This window comes from Halichoerus grypus, chromosome X (genome assembly GCF_964656455.1).
Source record: "Halichoerus grypus chromosome X, mHalGry1.hap1.1, whole genome shotgun sequence".
Classification (NCBI taxonomy): domain Eukaryota; kingdom Metazoa; phylum Chordata; class Mammalia; order Carnivora; family Phocidae; genus Halichoerus; species Halichoerus grypus.
In genome coordinates, this window is record NC_135727.1 from 3,470,048 (window position 1) to 3,488,211 (window position 18,164).

The 18,164-nt window shown below is 36.4% G+C and overlaps 1 protein-coding gene across 3 annotated transcripts in view; it reads left to right on the plus strand.

Moving 5' to 3' along the window:
* GABRA3 (gamma-aminobutyric acid type A receptor subunit alpha3) overlaps positions 1-18,164 on the plus strand; it is a 386,726-nt gene that overhangs the window by 318,461 nt on the left and 50,101 nt on the right. For all 3 annotated transcript variants that reach the window (XM_078065249.1, XM_078065248.1, XM_078065247.1), the window contains one exon: positions 7,027-7,170. In XM_078065249.1, coding sequence (XP_077921375.1) covers positions 7,027-7,170 — 144 coding nt within the window. The remainder of the gene's footprint in view (positions 1-7,026; positions 7,171-18,164) is intronic.

The window sequence follows — 18,164 nt, forward strand, 5'->3', positions numbered from 1 at the left end:
GGTCTGTAATTTTCCTTTTGGGTGGGGTCTTTGCCTGGTTTTGGGATCAAGGTAATGTTGGCCTCATAGAAAGAGTTTGGAAGTTTTCCTTCCATTTCCATTTTTTGAAACAGCTTCAGAAGAATAGATATTAATTCTTCTTTAAATGTTTGGTAGAATTCCCCTGGTAAGCCACCTGGCCCTGGACTCTTGTTTGTTGGGAGATTTTTGATTACTGCTTCAATTTCTTTTCTGTTTATGGGTCTGTTCAGGTTGTCTATTTCTTCCTGTTTCAGTTTTGGTAGTTTATACCTCTCTAGGAATGCGTCCATTTCTTCCAATTGCCTAATTTGTTGGCATATAGTTGCTCATAATATGTTCTTTAATTGTTTGTATTTCTTTGGTGTTGGTTGTGATCTCTCCTCTTACATTCATGATTTTATATTTTTGGGCCCTTTCTCTTTTTCTTTTTGGTACCTGTGGCTAGGGGTTTATCAATCTTACTAATTCTTTCTAAGAGCAAGCTCCTAGTTTCATTGATCTGTTCTGTTCTTTGGTTTCAATTTCATTGATTTCTGCTCTAATCTTTATTATTTCTCTTCTACTGCTGGATTTAGACTTTATTTGTTGTTCTTTCTTCAGCTCCTTTAGGTTTAAAGTTAGGTTGTGTATTTGAGACTCTTCTTGTTTCTTGAGAAAGACTTATATTGCTATATACTTTCCTCTTAGGACTGCCTTTGCTGCATCCCAAAGGTTTTGAACAATTGTGTTTTCATTTTCTTTTGTTTCCATGATTTTTTTTAAATTCTTCTTTAATTTCCTGGTTGACCCATTCATTCTTTAGTAGGATGCTCTTTAGCCTCCAGGTATTTGAGTTCTTTCCAAATTTCCTCTTGTGATTAAGTTACTGTTTCAAAGCATTCTGGTCTAAATATATGCAGGGAATGATCCCAATTCTTTGGTACTGGTAGAGACCTGATTTGTGACCCACTATGTGATCTAATCTGGAGAATGTTCCATGTGCATTTGAGAAGAATGTTCATTCTTTTGCTTTAGGATGGAGTGTTTTGAATATATCTGTGAAGTCCATCTGGTTCAGTGTGTCATTCAAAAACCTTGTTTCCTTGTTGATCTTCTGCTTAGATGATCTGTGCGGTGAGCGGGGTGTTAAAGTACCCTACTATTATTGTATTAGGATCAATGTGTTTCTTTAATTTTGTTATTAATTGGCTTATATAATTTGCTGCTCCCATGTTAGGGGCATAAATATTTACAATTGTTAGATCTTCTTGTTGTATAGACCCTTTAATTATGATATAGTGTCCTTCCTCTTCTCTTATTACAGTCTTTGGTTTAAAATCTAATTTGTCTGCTATAAGGATTGCCATCCCAGCTTTGTTTTGATGTCCATTAGCATGGTAAATGGTTTTCCACCCCCTCACTTTCAATCTGGGGGTGTGTTTGGGTCTAAAATGAGTCTCTTGCAGACAGTATATTGATGGATCTTGCTTTTTTTATCCAATCTGATACCCTGTGTCTTTTGATTGGGGCATTTAGTCCATTTACACTCAGAGTAACTATTGAAATATATGAATTTAGTGCCATTGTATTATCTGTAAAGTCACTGCTTCTGTATATTGTCTCTTCCTTTCTGATCTATGTTACTTTTGGGCTCTCTCTTTGCTTAAAATATCCCTTTTAATATTTCTTGTAGGGCTGGTTTGGTGTTCACAAATTCTTTTAGTTTCTGTTTGTCCTGGAAGCTTTTTTTTTTTTTTTTTTTTTTTTTTTAAAGATTTTATTTATTTATTTGAGAGAGAGAGAATGAGAGACAGAGAGCATGAGAGGGAGGAGGGTCAGAGGGAGAAGCAGACTCCCTGCCGAGCAGGGAGCCCGATGCGGGACTCGATCCAGGGACTCCAGGATCATGACCTGAGCCGAAGGCAGTTGCTTAACCAACTGAGCCACCCAGGTGCCCCTGTCCTGGAAGCTTTTTATCACTCCTCTATTTTGAATGACATCCTAGCTGGATAAAGTATTCTTGGCTGAATATTTTTCTCATTTAGCTCCATGAATATATCATGCCAGTCCTTTCTGGCCTGCCAGGTCTCTGTGGATCAGTCTGCTGCCAATCTAATGTTTCTACCCTTGTAGGTTACAGACCTCTTGTCCCAAGCTGCTTTCAGGATTTTCTCTTCGTCTCTGAGATTTGCAAGTTTCACTATTATTTGTTGGGGTGTTAATCTATTTTTATTGATTTTTGACGGGTGTTCTCTCTGCCTGCTGGACTTGGATGCCTGTTTTCTTCCCTAGATTAGGGGAGTTCTCCACTATAATTTGCTCCAATATATCTTGTGCACACCCCCCTTTCCTCTTCTTCTGGGATACCAAGTATTCTAATATTGTTTCACTTTATGGTATCACTTATCTCTCGAATTCTCCCCTCATGATCCAGTAGTTGTTTATCTCTCTTTTTCTCAGCTTCTTATTCTCCATCATTTGTCTTCTCTATCACCAATTCTCTCTTCTGCCTCATTTATCCTAGGAGTTAGAGACTCCATTTTTAATTGCATCTCATTAATAGCCTGTTTGATTTCGACTTGGTTAGATTTTAGTTCTTTTATTTCTCCAGAAAGGGATTCTCTAGTGTCTTCTATGCCTTTTTCAGGTCTATCTAGTATCTTTATAATCATTATTCTCAGAGAAGAATAGATGAACGAGAGAAAAAAATACTAAAATAGCAACAATGACCCCAGAGAAATATACACTAAACAAATCAGAAGATATGGGAAACAAAAAAAAAAATTTTTTTTAAAGGAAAAAAAATATAAGCAGACAGGTGAACAGAATAGAGCAATACACTGGATCCTGTGTGTATTTTGGTCTGTTTGTTAGAAAACTAGATCCTCCCCCCACCCCAAAAAAAGAAAACTAGATTCCAAAATTGTAAAGGAAGAAAAACTTATATATGTATAAAAATAAAATTAAATACAATGAAAGGATAGAATATAACTGTAAAGATGAATATTAAAAAAGACTTTAACAAAACAACAACAACAAAAAAAAAAAAAAAAGAAGGAAAAAGAGAATATGATCAGACAGGTGAATAGAACAGAGCCATACACTAGATTTTGGCTGTATTTTGGTCTGTTAGAAGAAAATGCATCCAAAAATTGTAAAGAAAGAATATATCTATCTATCATCTATCTATTTATCTATCTATCTCTATCTATCTATCTATATAAAAAATACAATGAAGGAATAGAATATAACTGTAAAAATGAAAATTAAAAAAGATTAAAGAAAGAGTTGATAAAATGAGAAATTGGTTGCAAAAGAAAAGAGAAAATAATTAAGAAAAAATTAAAGATGAAAGGCTAAAGAATCATGGGGAAAAAGCCATGAGTTCTATGTGCTGTGTTCCCCTAGCTCTGGAGTTTTGCAGTTCTCATTGATTGGTAAACTTGGGTCTTGGCTGGATGTTCTTGCTGATCTTCTGTGGGAGGGGCCTGTTGCTTTGATTCTCAAGTGTATTTGCCCCGGGTGGAATTGCACCACCCTTGCCAGGGGGCCAGGCTAAGTATTCTCCTCTGGTTTGCTCTATGTGGCTTTTGTTCCCTGAAGGCTTTCCTTGCTGCTTTAGAAGATGAGAATGAAAATGGCGACCTCTCAATCTCCAGCCCTGGAGCTGGCTTCCCAGCTCCAATGCCTGGGAACTCTGGTGCATTCAGCCACCCCCAGTCTTCCTGTGACCCCAAAGATCCTGAGACGACACTGTCCCACCTAGGGTTCCACCCCTGCTTAGTCACCTGAGTGATGTCCCTCACTGGAGCAGACTTCTAAAAGTTCTGATTTTGTGCTCCACTGCTATATCACTTGCCGGTAGCTGGCTGATGGAGGCTCCCTCCCCCAGTAGTTTATCTTCCCATATATCACCTTGAATTCACTTCTCTGCACCTCCTACCTTGCAGAAAGTGGTTGCTTTTCTATTTGTAGAGTTGCAGCTATTCTTTTCTCAGATCTCTGATTGAGTTCACAGGTGTTCAGAATGATTTGATAGCTATCTAGCTGAATTCCTGGGACCAGATGAAACTAAGGTCTCCTACTCCTCTGCCATCTTGGACTCCCTCCAATGGATAGATTTAACAAGTAGAATATGGGATTAGAGAACTTAAAATATAGGGAAACAGAAAATAACAAAACTGAAGCACAGAGAGACAAAAATACAGAAAAGAGTAAGAAACATGTGGGACACTGCTGAGTGAAATAAATCAATCAGAGAAAGACAATTATCATAGGGTTTCACTCATATGTGGAACATAAGAAATAGTGCAGAGGACCACAGGGGAAGGGAGGGGAAACTGAAGAGGAAGAAATCAGAGAGGGAGACAAACCATGAGAGACTCTGGACTCTGGGAAACAAACTGAGGGTTACAGAAGGGAGGGGGGATGGAGGGATGGGGTAACCAGGTGATGGGCATTAAGAAGGGCACATGTGGTGCTGAGCATTGGGTGTTATATGCAACTGATGAATTATTGAACACTACATCTTAAACTACTGATGTACTATATGTTGGCTAATTGAATCTAAATTAAAAAAAATAAAGATCTACAATTCTGGTTGGGAGGCCTAGATATCCCATAGGAAGCAGAGGATCCTTTATTTCCAAGGTTGAGTCACAAAAAGCATAGCCATCTATAGGAGAAGATCTCTAGACCAGAAGTTGCAAATTGGTGGTTTGCAAATGTGATTTGTTTGATCCATACAGTGTTTATAACTTTTAAAATTATTTGCAAAGATTTGAAATTTGGGAGATGTCACATAAAACTCCAGATTTATTATTTTATGAAATCAGAAGATATGAGAACATTGGTCTCAAATTCTCACATGGCCACAATCAGCTGAGTAGTGGTTGTCCTTGTAAATGCTTGACCATTCCTCCAAATTTCCATTACTTTCTACCCTCTCCCTGAAAAAGGGTCCAATGTCAGTTGCCATTAATCAACTCACTTGTACCTTTGTTTTACATATAGAATTAAGAGCTCCTAGTAGAATTAAGAGGAAAGTGACATAGTTACTTGTTATCAAAACTTAACAAAAATAAAAAAGACTGAAAGGACTAGTTTCAAAACCAGGAGAGTTTACATTTCCTTATAGAAATTAAGACTATTTCTACATCTTTATGCATGCAAAGTACACCTTTGTTGAAGAAATAAAACTTCAGGTATTAACATTATGCAATTTGTTATAAAGAACTATAATTGATATATAAAAAAGATGTACAATGAAAGTCTTAATTAGCTTTAAAACACAGACTGAAAGTTCAACAGGTTTTGTGTTTAAATGAATACACTAAGTGTTGCTGCTGGGAAATGAAATTATATATTAAGCAACAAACCTTTCCAGGTACCAAAATATTTTATAGATACCAAATTTATAAAAATTGTCCATTGCAGAATAAATTATATGCTGAACTACATGTATTTTTTAAGATTTTATTTACTTATTTGACAGAAAGAGAGAGAGAGAGCACAAGCAGGGGGAGTGGGAGAGGGAGAAGCAGGCTCCTCGTGGAGCAGGGAGCCCGGTGCAGGGCTCGATCCCAGGACCCTGGGATCATGACCTGAGCCAAAGGCAAACGCTTCACCAACTGAGCCACCCAGGTGCCCCAAACTACAAGTATTTTTATCTGTGGTGAATAAATGACTGAGGCCATATATAGGGCATATTATATGGAAAGCTGGATTTCTTGTGGCATTTTTTTATAGCTTATGAGAGCACAGATATAAAAAATACTGTAGTTATATATATTTTTTCATGATTTCAATGAGAATTTTGATGTAAATGAAGAAATTTTTGGCGGTTGTCTGTTACAAGAAAATCCAAAAATGGTTTATTTGGGTATATTGAGAAAAGTCCTAAGAAGTATAATATAAGCAGACCACAATTAGTACATGCAAGTGTTAATGTCAGACTTAATGAAATGTATATCCAATGTTGCAAAGTTTTGTAAAGACACAAAATTTATGTTTGTTCACTGGTAGATTCACTAGGAATTATTTGCTTTGTGGTAAAAGGCTTTAATAGAGCATATTATAGAGACAGCAGCTGCCACCACGAGCTGGAGACCTCCTACTGAGTTGAACAACAGCTCAAAAGTTGGGTGAAATGGGTGAACAGTATTCTGTTCAGCTTCTCTTTATGAACCTAGGTGCCTGAGTTAGGGCAAGGTGCTCACCCCAACATAAAACCCACTGTACAAAGAGTAAATCCATGTCTGGAAAGAAAGCAACTCTTCCTTTAAGATACTGACAAACTGAATAACATCATTCCTTATTCTCTCACCATTTATCTTACCCGCACCCCTATTAAAACTAATCCATACTTAAATTCTGTACTCAACATGGGAATTCCAAATACAAAACCTGACGTTAATAACTTGGTGCAGAAGTAAAGGAGGCAAGTTTCTGTTTTGCAAATCAAAGTGGAAATATTTTTTAAAAGGAAATTGTAATAATTAATTATTGCTATTTTTAATTTGAGGTTTTTATGTTTTTAACTTAGAATATCTCTACAATGATTTTTACCTTATCTCATATGCTCACCCCATAATAATTAAAATTGTGTTTTATTTTTGACAGTTTTTTTTTTTACAACTAGCCTGATTTACTTAAGATACCACTCCTATAGGCATTTGAATTTGTGACATCTGCATTAGATAATATTTTCTCTATTCCTCCCTTTGTCTCTATTGTCTACCCTCCAAGAGAAGGAAAAGTCTAACAATTTATTGTCAGTCCGGAAGACTGTGAGTCATTGAAAGAAGAGAGCACTTTGTGTTCACTGCTGTGTATCCAGCATAAACTATAGAAGTTATTCAGTGAGTGTTTACTAGATGGATGGATAAATATACTACAGTTGAAGACAGAACACATACCCAGAACTCTTTTGGGAGGGAAGCTGTATTTCAATCTCGTGCAAGTTCAGTATTAAGGATAATTATTTTCTTTTCTCTTCAACTTCTTCTTGGTCCTTTTCTGCCTTAGATGCCTATACAACAGCTGAAGTGGTTTATTCTTGGACTCTTGGGAAGAACAAATCTGTGGAAGTAGCACAGGATGGCTCCCGCCTGAATCAGTATGACCTGCTGGGCCATGTTGTTGGGACAGAGATAATCCGGTCTAGTACAGGTATTTATTTATTTTATTTAATAAGCATTTTGTAACCTGAACCATATACCCGTCTTATACCTGTGCTTATAAAAACATGTAATCCTCAAAATAGTCTTGTGATGTAGGTACAATTATCATAAGGAAATTGAGACATAGAAATGTTCAGTTATTTGCCCCATGTTACATTATATAATATCAGAGCCCAGATCTGAACTCAGGCAGATTGGCTCCCAAGCCAATGCTTTTAACTATGATGCCCTGCTGTCTAAGTGGGTTAGAAGGTCAAGGACATTATGGCTGGACTGTGGAAGAAGAGAAGGCAGAGGGAAGCCATGATGGTGGGAGAACTGAACGTTGATCCTAAAGGTTTCATGAAGACATTTGCTCAACTCTGCCAATGCTGAAGTGACAAATTAATAACCCAGGAGAGTCCAGGTACAGAGCCAGGAGGTCCAAGGATGAGCCATGGAATTATTTTTTTAAGTGAGTCGCCCATCTCAAAAACAAGTCTGTCTGGCAAACCTTGCCAGGTCCTCTCAATAGCTCAATCCTTGGATTGATAATTGGAACCTAAAGATTTGTTTTGTAGTCTTGGGTCCTATTTAGAGACTGACCAGTTACAGGGTCCTAAGGAAGGAGGCACCCTGACTCTGAACTAACCCTAGGGTATTTGGCAAAATGGAGTATAAGATCTTGGGGGCCCACATAGCTTACTATATTTTTTGCTGTTAAGGGCAGGAACTTTCAACACTTGTCTTGGTGAAAGATCTGAATCCACAATTATAAATGAATTAGGGTACTCTTGTTCTTTTATTTCATTATCTGGACACTGTTCCCACTTCTTGTGACGTTATAATATATCATCTTGTCTGTGCCCTGTTTTCCCTCCATCCCAGGATCAGGGGAGGGTACCTAAATAAAGAAGCATTTAAAATAGATTTCAGGGGCAACCGGATTTCGAGATTTGGAATTTGGTATGCAGAAAGGCTATTAAAAGGAAAGGCAATACTGAAGTGTCAGTATGAAAACATGATCTATCAGAGAAGCTGCAACTGGTTCAGAGTAAGAAGTGAAAGGTAGAGAGAGTATGGGGCCACAGGGGTGTGGGCTGCTCTCCTCTGAGAGAATTCTGGGGTTTGGCCCATGGAGTTGGTAGTTGGTGGACCAGGCTGAGCAGCTGGGCAGGCACTAATGTACATAGCTGGCCCAAGTCCAAGAATTCTCCCCCTCCAGTGGTGTGAGCTAGCTGTTGGAGCCAAGTGCCCGGTTTTAGAGAGAGTGTACAGGTGGGTGCTGGAGGTGGGTGTGCCCAGGCCACCTGGACCTCATTACTTTGCTCCAAGGAGCATTCCATGTCTTCATGGTGGGTTATTGTGCTCCTGGAGCTGAGATTCTGGCTATGCCTCCTATCATCTGGAAGCATTGAAAGTGTGGTCTGGGGCCAGTTGCCCAACCTCCCCAACTTGGTTTGCTCACAGTGACTCTATATCATGGTATAAGTATTGACCACTGATTGCAGACCTACTGCTAGGTTTGCATGCCCTGATCCCTGGACTGGGCACAGGCCTTGTTAGGGTGCTTAAAACCCACTTCCTGGGGCCCCATGAAAGGGTAGGGCCAAGGGTACCTCAGCTGGACTTGGTGTGTGTATATGGGGGGTAGTCTTCCCCACCTGGACAGTGGTTCTGTTCTCCCCAAACAGGGGGAGGGAGCAGGGCCTTCAGCACCCACATGTGCATACTGCATTCTTTCTGTCCTATGGTACCCCTTAACGTTTTTGAGCAAAAGCCTCTGTTCTGCTACTGGGTGCATCTGCATTGTGCTGCTTTTGCAGCTGGGGCCAGGACCTCCCTTCTGCGATCACATACCTGAAATGCATGCCTGTTCTTTCTCCCATGTGAGCTGTGGGCAAAGAGGACCCAGGATCCTAGAGGAGGTCGTGTGTGTGCCTGCAGGTGGCAAGGCTCTGCTCAGAGCAGCACAGAGGGTCCCTAGAGGCCCAAGGTACACCCCCCCCCATCCAGGATGCCTACCCTGGGGGTGGGAGAGAATTCCCGCTGCATCCGTTGGCTCTCCTCACTTCCCAGTCCTTCCTCAGCACTGCTCACCTGGCATCAATTTTTGAGATCCATCATTAGATATCCAAGCAGCCCCAGCTCCCGTTTCCTTTGGTTAAGCCACTGTTTCTTTAGTCTTTATCACACAGGCAATGCACATCCATTATAGGAAAAATAGAATACACAGAAGACCAAAATATGGAAATTAAAATATTCTTTAATCCCACCATTAACTGATTATTGTACATTTTGGTGTATAATCTTTAAGAAGGTTCCTTTGCATTTTTTTTACATAAATACCATTGATACTGTTTTTAATTTAATTTTATAAGCATATTTTCTTATTACCAAATATATAAAATCCAAATATAATGTACACACAAGTTAGTAATATTTTTATTGAGATATACTTGATATTATATTACTTTCAGGTATACAACATAATGATTCAATATTTTTATATATAACAAAATGATTATCTCAGTAACTCTGGTTAGCATCTGTCAACATATATAGTTATAATTTTTTTTCTTGAGAACTTTTAAGATCTACTCTCAGCAACTTTCAAATATACAATACAGTATTATTAACTATAGTCACCATGCTGTACAGTGCATACTCACGACTTATTTATTTTATAATGGAAGTTTGTATCTTTTGACCACATTCACCCATTTCACCCACTGCCCCTCCCATCCTCCTGGCAACCACCAATCTGTTCTGTGTATCTATGAACTTGGTTTGTTTGCTTGTTTGTTTTTTGTTCTTTTTTTAAAATTCCATATATAAGTGAGATCATACAATATTGGTGTTCCTCTGACTTACTTCATTTAGCATAATGCCCTCAAGGTCCATCCATGTTGTTGCAAATGGCAAGATTTCCTTCTTTTGATGGCTGAATAATATTCTACTGTCACTGCCTCTATGTGTATGTATATGCATATACACACACACACACACAAACACACACATTCACAGCACATTTTCTTTATCCATTTATCCATCAATGGACACTTAGGTTGTTTCTACATCATCTTGACTATTGTAAAAATGCCACAATTAACATGGAAGTGCATATATCTTTGAGTTAGTGTTTTCATTTTCTTTGGATAAATACCCAGAAGAGGCATTGTTGGATCATATGGTATTTCTATTTTTAATTTTTTGAGGAACCTCCATACTATTTTCCATAGTGGTTGCGCCAATTTGTATCCCACCAACCAAAGTGCACAAAGGTTCTCTTTGCTCCACATCCTTGCCAATACTTGTTGCTTCGTGTTAGTTAGTTATAAATAGTAATATTTAAACAATTATAATAGACATAATTATAATAAACATTAACTATTACTTGTTTTATGTACTTTAAATTTAAAAAGAAAATTAAGAAGCACTCCTTCAAGGCCACAGAATTCTTGACAAAGATATGATAAGTTTTGTTATCACTGGGAAGTGTAGCATTTCATTGTGAAGCTCAATAAAATAATATCTTCATTTTAATGACCTCATATATGTAGATCATAGTCCATTTAACCAGTTATTTAGTATTATTTTCTGTGTTTTAATGTTATAAACAACACTGTGAAGGCCTTTTTCTATATCACATTTTGTCCCTGTGTAATCATCTTCCTAGGATAGACAGAATGCCGAGAATGCTATTTCAGAAAGTAGACATATTTTTAAAAATTTTATTACATATTGACAAATTGCCATTTTACAAGGTTAAACAATTCATGGTGCCATTATCAATGTATTAGCATGCCAGTTTCCCTTCACTATTGACAATGCAGATGTTATGGGTTGAATTATGTCCCCTCAAAAGATATGTTGAAATCCTGACTCACAGTACATCAGTAAGTGACCTTATTTGAAAATAGGGTCATTGTAGATATAATTAGATTATATCTCAAATTAGTTTTGAAAACATGATACAATGTACATCAGCAAAGAGGTTATTTAATGTATTAAATTCATTCACACAATTCAGTACTATGCAGCTGTAAGAAGGAATGAGGAAGTTCTTGATGTATCATTCAAAGGGAATATCTGCAGGATATATTGTTGAGTGAAAAAAAGCAAAGCACAGAACACTGAACACTTAGGGATATATACTGGTATAGAGATAATATTTCTAGAAGGATACACAAGAGGCTGCTAATTGTTTTTGTTGCCTTTTTTTTTTTAAGAGTAGTGTAGAAATTACAACTTTAAAAAAAAGTTTTTATTTATTTTGAGAGAGAGAGAGAACATGATCGGGGGAGGGGCCAAGGGAAAGAATCTCAAGCAGGTTCTGCGCTGAGCACAAGGCCCACACAGGGCTCTATTCCATGGCCCTGAGATCATGACCTGAGCTGAAACCAAGAGTCAGATGCTTAACTGACTGAGCCACCGAGGCACCCCAAGAGGCTGTTAATTGGAGGAGGAGAAACGAGATGGGTGGTTTGGGGGTATCTATGGGAGGGAGACTTTTTGCTGTACACCCTTTGATACCCTTTGATTTAGGAACCATATTAATATTATTACCTCACATATATGTGTATTGTTTTCATGTGATTACAAATTATGGACATTCTTTTCTGAATTCTAAATATGCTCCTCCATGTGGGGTCCAGCATATTAATGGAATGCTGGACCAGAGAAAGACCCACAATCCATGGATGCTCTGTTTTATATGAGTGGCTTTCTCTCTGAATGCTCTCTCTCAGTCCTTAGTAAGAAGTACAGGTATACCTTGGAGATGCTGACAGTTCAGTTTCAGACCACCAAAATAAAGGAAATATTGCAATAAAATGAGTCAAGTGAATTTTTGGTTTCCCAGTGCATATAAAAGTTATGTTTATACTATACTGTAGTTTATTAAGTGTACGAGAGCATTATGTTGAAAAATTTATATACCTTAATTTAAAAATATCTTATTCCCCAAAAGTCCTAACCATCACCTAAGCTTTCAGCAAGTCATAATCAGTGATCACAGATTACCATAATAAATACAATAATAACGAAAAAGTTTGAAATATTGCAAGATTTACTAAAATGTAACACAGAGACATGAAATGAGCAAATGCTTTTGGAAAACTGGCACTATAGACTTGTTTGACATAGGATTGCCACAAACCCTCAATTTGTAAAAGACCCAGTACTGAGGTATTTACCCAAAGAAACCAAAGAAAACAACATTAATTAGAAAAGACATATGCACCTCTATGTTCATTGCAGCATTATTTACAATAGTCAAGATATGGAAGCAAACTAAGTGTTCACAGAGACAAATGGATAAAGAAGATGTGCCATACACACACACACATGCACGCACACATACATGGGATATTACTTAGCCATAAAAAGAAAAAAAAAACAATGAAATCTTGCCATTTGAGGCAACATGGATGGTGCTAGAGGGTATTGTGCTAAGTGAAATAAGTCAGAGAAAGACAAATACCACATGATTTCACTTATATGTGGAATCTAAAAACAAAACAAAAGAAATGAACAAATAAAAAATAGAAAAAGACTCATAAATACAGAGAACTGGTGGTTTTGGGGAGGGGATGGGCAAAATAGATGAAGGGGATTAGGAGGTGCAAAATTCCAGTTATAAAATAAATACATCATGAGGATGAAAGGTAAGGCATAGGGAATATAGTTCATAATATTGTAATAACTTTGTAAAATGACAGATGATAACTACGCTTATTGTGGTGAGCACTGTGTAGTATATAGTATTGTCAAATCACTCTGTGGTATACTTGAAAGTAATATAACATTATATGTTAACTATACGTCAATAAAATAAATAAATAAGTAAATAAAATGAGGTATGCCTGTAATTCTAAGCAGAGGGTTCTACCTCTTTGCTCCAGATTCAAATATGTGTTAAATAAATGAATAAAAGTCCTCAAAATCTGTGTTTAGCTATTCACACCATTCCCTATTTCAGCACCAATTCCATTTTCTCTCATTTGGCTAATTATTGCATTAATTTTCTAAATGGAGGATTTGGGTATATGATCTCATTTTTCCATTCCTAGAAATTTGACCATTTGTTAGAATAACATTTTTATTACTATCATTGTATATATTATCTTTCTAGACATGTAGCCTAGATAAATAAGCAGAAAATAAAGAAAGAGTGACACACAAGACAAGTCAGAGCAATGGAGATGAAAAGAGTAAAGAAGGCAAGGTAAAAGTTCAAGGAACAGAGAAAGAGAATTGAAAAACAAATAAACAAACATGAATTTAAGAAAATATATCCACTCGCTTAGTATAATGAGTTAATTTGCCAAGCTATTTAAAAAATCTTCTTGTGTCTTTCACAACCTTTGATACTAGCTAAATTGTGAATGTGTTTTTCATTGTATTCTCAAATATTTCACATTTAACACAAATGGAACTTAATAGGCTGGAGTGCAAAGGCAGGGGAAAATTCTCCAAACCTCTTAAAGGGTCATCTTTCATAATAAGACACAAAGAGAGGCTGCAAGGAGAGGGGGAATATAATGATCCACTTTATAAAAATATATTCAGTTATGTAAAGCATTTGCTGAACTGTTCTGTATTTCTAATCCATAGAAATATGTGAATACATATGCATTATATGTTTTATATTGTACCCTTGAATATTTCACACACAACACAGATGGTACTTAATAAGCTTAATAATAAGCTGAGACACAGGGTGGAAATATAATGGGGAAGTTGGAAAAAAAATCTTCCAATCTGATCAAAGCTTTGGCTCTTACTTTGGCAGAGAAGGGGATGTAAAGAGATACAAAATATCAAGAGTTATATTTAAGAGAACCTAGTCAGTTAATTAACACAATGAATTCATTTGCTAAGCTTTCTAAACATTCACTTGTGATTTTCACCCACAGAAAGTATCTAGGCTATGAATACCTGTGAATGTGAAAAGGTGACTTTCCATTATCTCTTTGACTATTTCACATTAGACCCAGATCGTCTGCAATACAAGGGCAGAAAGGGGAAATCTTCACAACCAAACAAAAGGCTTCAGTTCTCACTAAGGAGAATTCTTTTTGCCTCTTTGCTTCCCCTGGCATCCCAACTTTATTGAGATATAATTGAAAAAATTGTATACATTTAAGGTGTACAATGTGATAATATATGTATATGTTGTGAAATTATTACTATAATCTATCATATTATGGTGATGAGATCACTTAAGAATTTATTCTCTTAGCAAATTTCAAGTATACAATACAGTATTATTAACTATACTCATCATGCTGTACATTAGATCCCCAGAATTTATTCATCTTATAGTTGGAAGTTTGTATGCTTTGATCCACATCTCCCCATTTCCCCTACCCCTCAGCCCTGGAAACCACCATTGTCCTTTGTTTCTATAAGTACAACTTTTTAAGATTCTACATGTAAATGATACCACAGAGTTTTTGTCTTTGGCTTATTTCACTTAGCATAATGTCTTCTAGGTTCATCCATGTTGTCAGAAATGACAGGATTTTTTCATTTTTTACAGCTAAGATAATACACCATTGTGTGTGGGTGTAACTATATATCACATTTAATTTATTCATTCATTCATTGATGGACAATTAGGTTGTTTCCATGTATTGACTATTGTGAATAATGCTGCAATGAATATAGGGGTGCAGATATCTCTTCTAGGTACTGATTTTGTTTCTTTTGGACATATACCCAGAAGTGGGATTGCTGGATCATATGGTATTTCTATTTTTAATTTTTTGAGAAACCTTCATACTAGTTTCCATAGTAGCTGTGCCAATTTATATCCCACCAATAGTGCACAAAGGTTCCCTTTACTCCACATCCTTTCCAACACTTGTTATCTCTTGTCTTTTTTATGGTAACCATTCTATTAGGTGTGAGGTGATATCTCATTGTGGCTTTGATTTGCATTTCCCTGATGATTAGTAATATTGAGCATATTTTCATGTACCTGTTGGCCATTTGTATGTCTTCAGAAAAATTCCATTCAGGTCCTTGGCCCATTTTTAATTGGATTGTTTTTGGGGTTTTTTTTGCTATTGAGTTGTAGGAGTTCTTTATATATTTTGGAGTATAATCTGTATCAGACATATGGTTTGCAAACATTTTTTACCATTCTGCAGGTTGTCTTTTCTTTTTATTAATTGTCTCCTTTGCTATAAACATGCTTTTTAGTTTGATGCAGTCCCATTTGTTTTTTTTTTTTAGCTTTTGTTGCCTGTGCTTTTGGTATCAGGTCTTACATTAAGTATTTAATTCATTTTGAGTTAATTTGCAAGATAGGGATCAAATTTCATTCTTTTGCATGTGGATATCCAGTTTTCCCACCACCATTTGTTGAAAAAACTATTCTTTTCCCATTCTGTATTCTTAGCATCTTGTCAAATATTAGTTGACTATATATACATGAGTTTATTTCTGAGTACTTTATTATGTTCCATTGATCTATGTGTCTGTTTTTATGCCAATACCATAGTTTTGATTACTATAGCTTTGTGATTGAATCAGGAAGTGTGATGTCTCCATCTTTATGTTTCTTAAAATTGCTTTGGCTATTCAGAGTCTTTTGTAGTTCAATATGCATTCTAGGTTGTTTTCCCTATTTCTGTGAAAGATGCTATTGGAATTTTGATGGTTATTGCATTGACTGTATATCACTTTGGGTAATATGGGCATTTTTGCAATATCAGTTTTTCTAATTTATGAACACAGGATATCTTATTTGTGTCTTCAATTTCTTTCATCAATGTCTTATGGTTTTCAGTATACAGATCTTTCATCTCCTTGGTTAAATTTATTCCTAAGTATTTTATTATTTTTGATACTATTATAAATGGAATTGTTTTCTTAATTTCTTTCTCAGGTACTTTGTTGTTAGTATATAGAAACACTACTGGGGCAGCCTGGGTGGCTTAGTCAGTTAAGTGTCTGCCTTTGGCTCAGGTCATGATCCTGGAGTCCTGGGATGGAGCCCCTCGTTGGGCTCCATGCTCAGCGGGGAGTCTGCTTCTCTCTTTCTCTCTGCCCTTCCCCCTGCTTGTGCTCTCTCTCTCTCTCTCACTTGCTCACTGTCTCTCAAATAAATAAATAAAATATTAAAAAATAAAAAATAAATTAAAAAAAGAAACACTACTAATTTTGTATGTTAATTTTGTATCCTGCAATTTTCCTGAATTTGTTGATTAGTTCTAACAGGGTTTTGTTTTGTTTTTTGGTGTAATCTTTAGGGTTTTATATATATAAAATTATGTCATCTGCAAATAGAGACAATTTTACTTCTTCCCTTCCAATTCTGATGCCTTTTATTTCTTTTTCTTACCTGATTGCTCCAGCAAGGACTTTCAGTATTATCTTGAAAAGGAGTGGTGAATGTGGACACTTATGTCTTCTTCCTGATCTTAGAGAAAAAGCTTTCAACCCACCATTGAGTACAATGTTAGTTGTGAGCTTGTCATATATGGACTTTTTTATGTTGAGGTATATTTCTTCTATTCCCAATTTGTTAAGAGTTTTTATCATGAATGAATGTTTAATTTTGTTAAATGCTTTTTCCTGCATCTATTGAAATGATCATTTGTTTTTTTTTTCTTTCGTTCTATTAATGTGATATACCACATTTTTTGAATTGCGAATGTTAAACCATTCTTGCATCCCAGGGATAAATCCCACTTGATCATGGTGTTTGATTCTTTTAAAGTGCTGTTGAATTTGGCTTGTCAGTATTTGTTGAGAATTTCTGTGCCTGTATTCTTCAGGGATATTGGCCTGTACAGTTGACCTTTGAACAACAAGTTTGAACTACATGATTCTACTTATATGTGGATTCCAATATATTGGAGAAATGTTTGGAAATTTGTAACAATTTGAGGAAACTCACAGATAAACCACATAGCCTAGAAATATAAAAAAAAATTAGGATAAGTTTGATATGTCATGAATGCAAAAAAATATATGTAGATATTAGTCTATCTTATTATTCACTACCATAAAATATACACAAATCTATTATAAAAAGTTAAAATTTATCAAAAGTTATGCACATATACACAGATGGCCCATGGCACCATTCACAGCTGAGAAAAATGTAAACAAATGTCAAGATGCAGTGTTAAATCATAACTGCATAAAATGAACCACAGTTTATATTGTACTACATTAAGAATTTTAGCCACCTCCTGTTGCTATTGCAGTGAGATCAAGTGTTGTGAGTATCCACTTAAAACACTATGTGATGCTAATCATCTCCCTGTGAGCAGTTCATCTCTCCAGTAAATTGTGTATCACAGTAAAAAGTGATCTCTCATGGTTCTTGCATATTTTTCATCATGTTAAGTGCAATACCAAGAAACTTGAATAACACCATGGAAACAATACAAAGTACCATAGTGATTCTGGGAGTGCTCCCAAGAAGCAGAGAAAAGTCATGATATTACAAGAAAAGGTTTAATTGCTTGATATGTACCATAGATTGAGGTCTACAGCTGAAGTTTCCCACCATTTGAAGGTAAATAAATCCAGCATAAGGACGATTATAAAAAAAGAAAAGGAAATTCACAAAGTTATCATGGCAACCACATCTGTAGGTACAAAAACCTTGTACTTTTTGTGAAATTACCTTTTTCTCATTGAAAATGCGGCTTTTATGCAGGTGCAGGATTGCTATAAGAAAGCCCGGTGATGGGGCACCTGGGTGGCTCAGTTGGTTAAGTGGCTGCCTTCAGCTCAGGTCATGATCCTGGAGTCCCGGGATCGAGCCCCGCGTTGGGCTCCCTGCTGAGCAGGGAGTCTGCTTCTCCCTCTGACCTTCCTCCCTCTCATGCTCTCTGTCTCTCATTCTCTCTCTCTCAAATAAATAAATAAAATCTTAAAAAAAAAAAAAGAAAGAAAGCCCGGTGATGGGTATTAAGGAGGGCACGTACTACATGGAGAACTGGGTGTTATATGAAAACAATGGATCGTGGATCACTA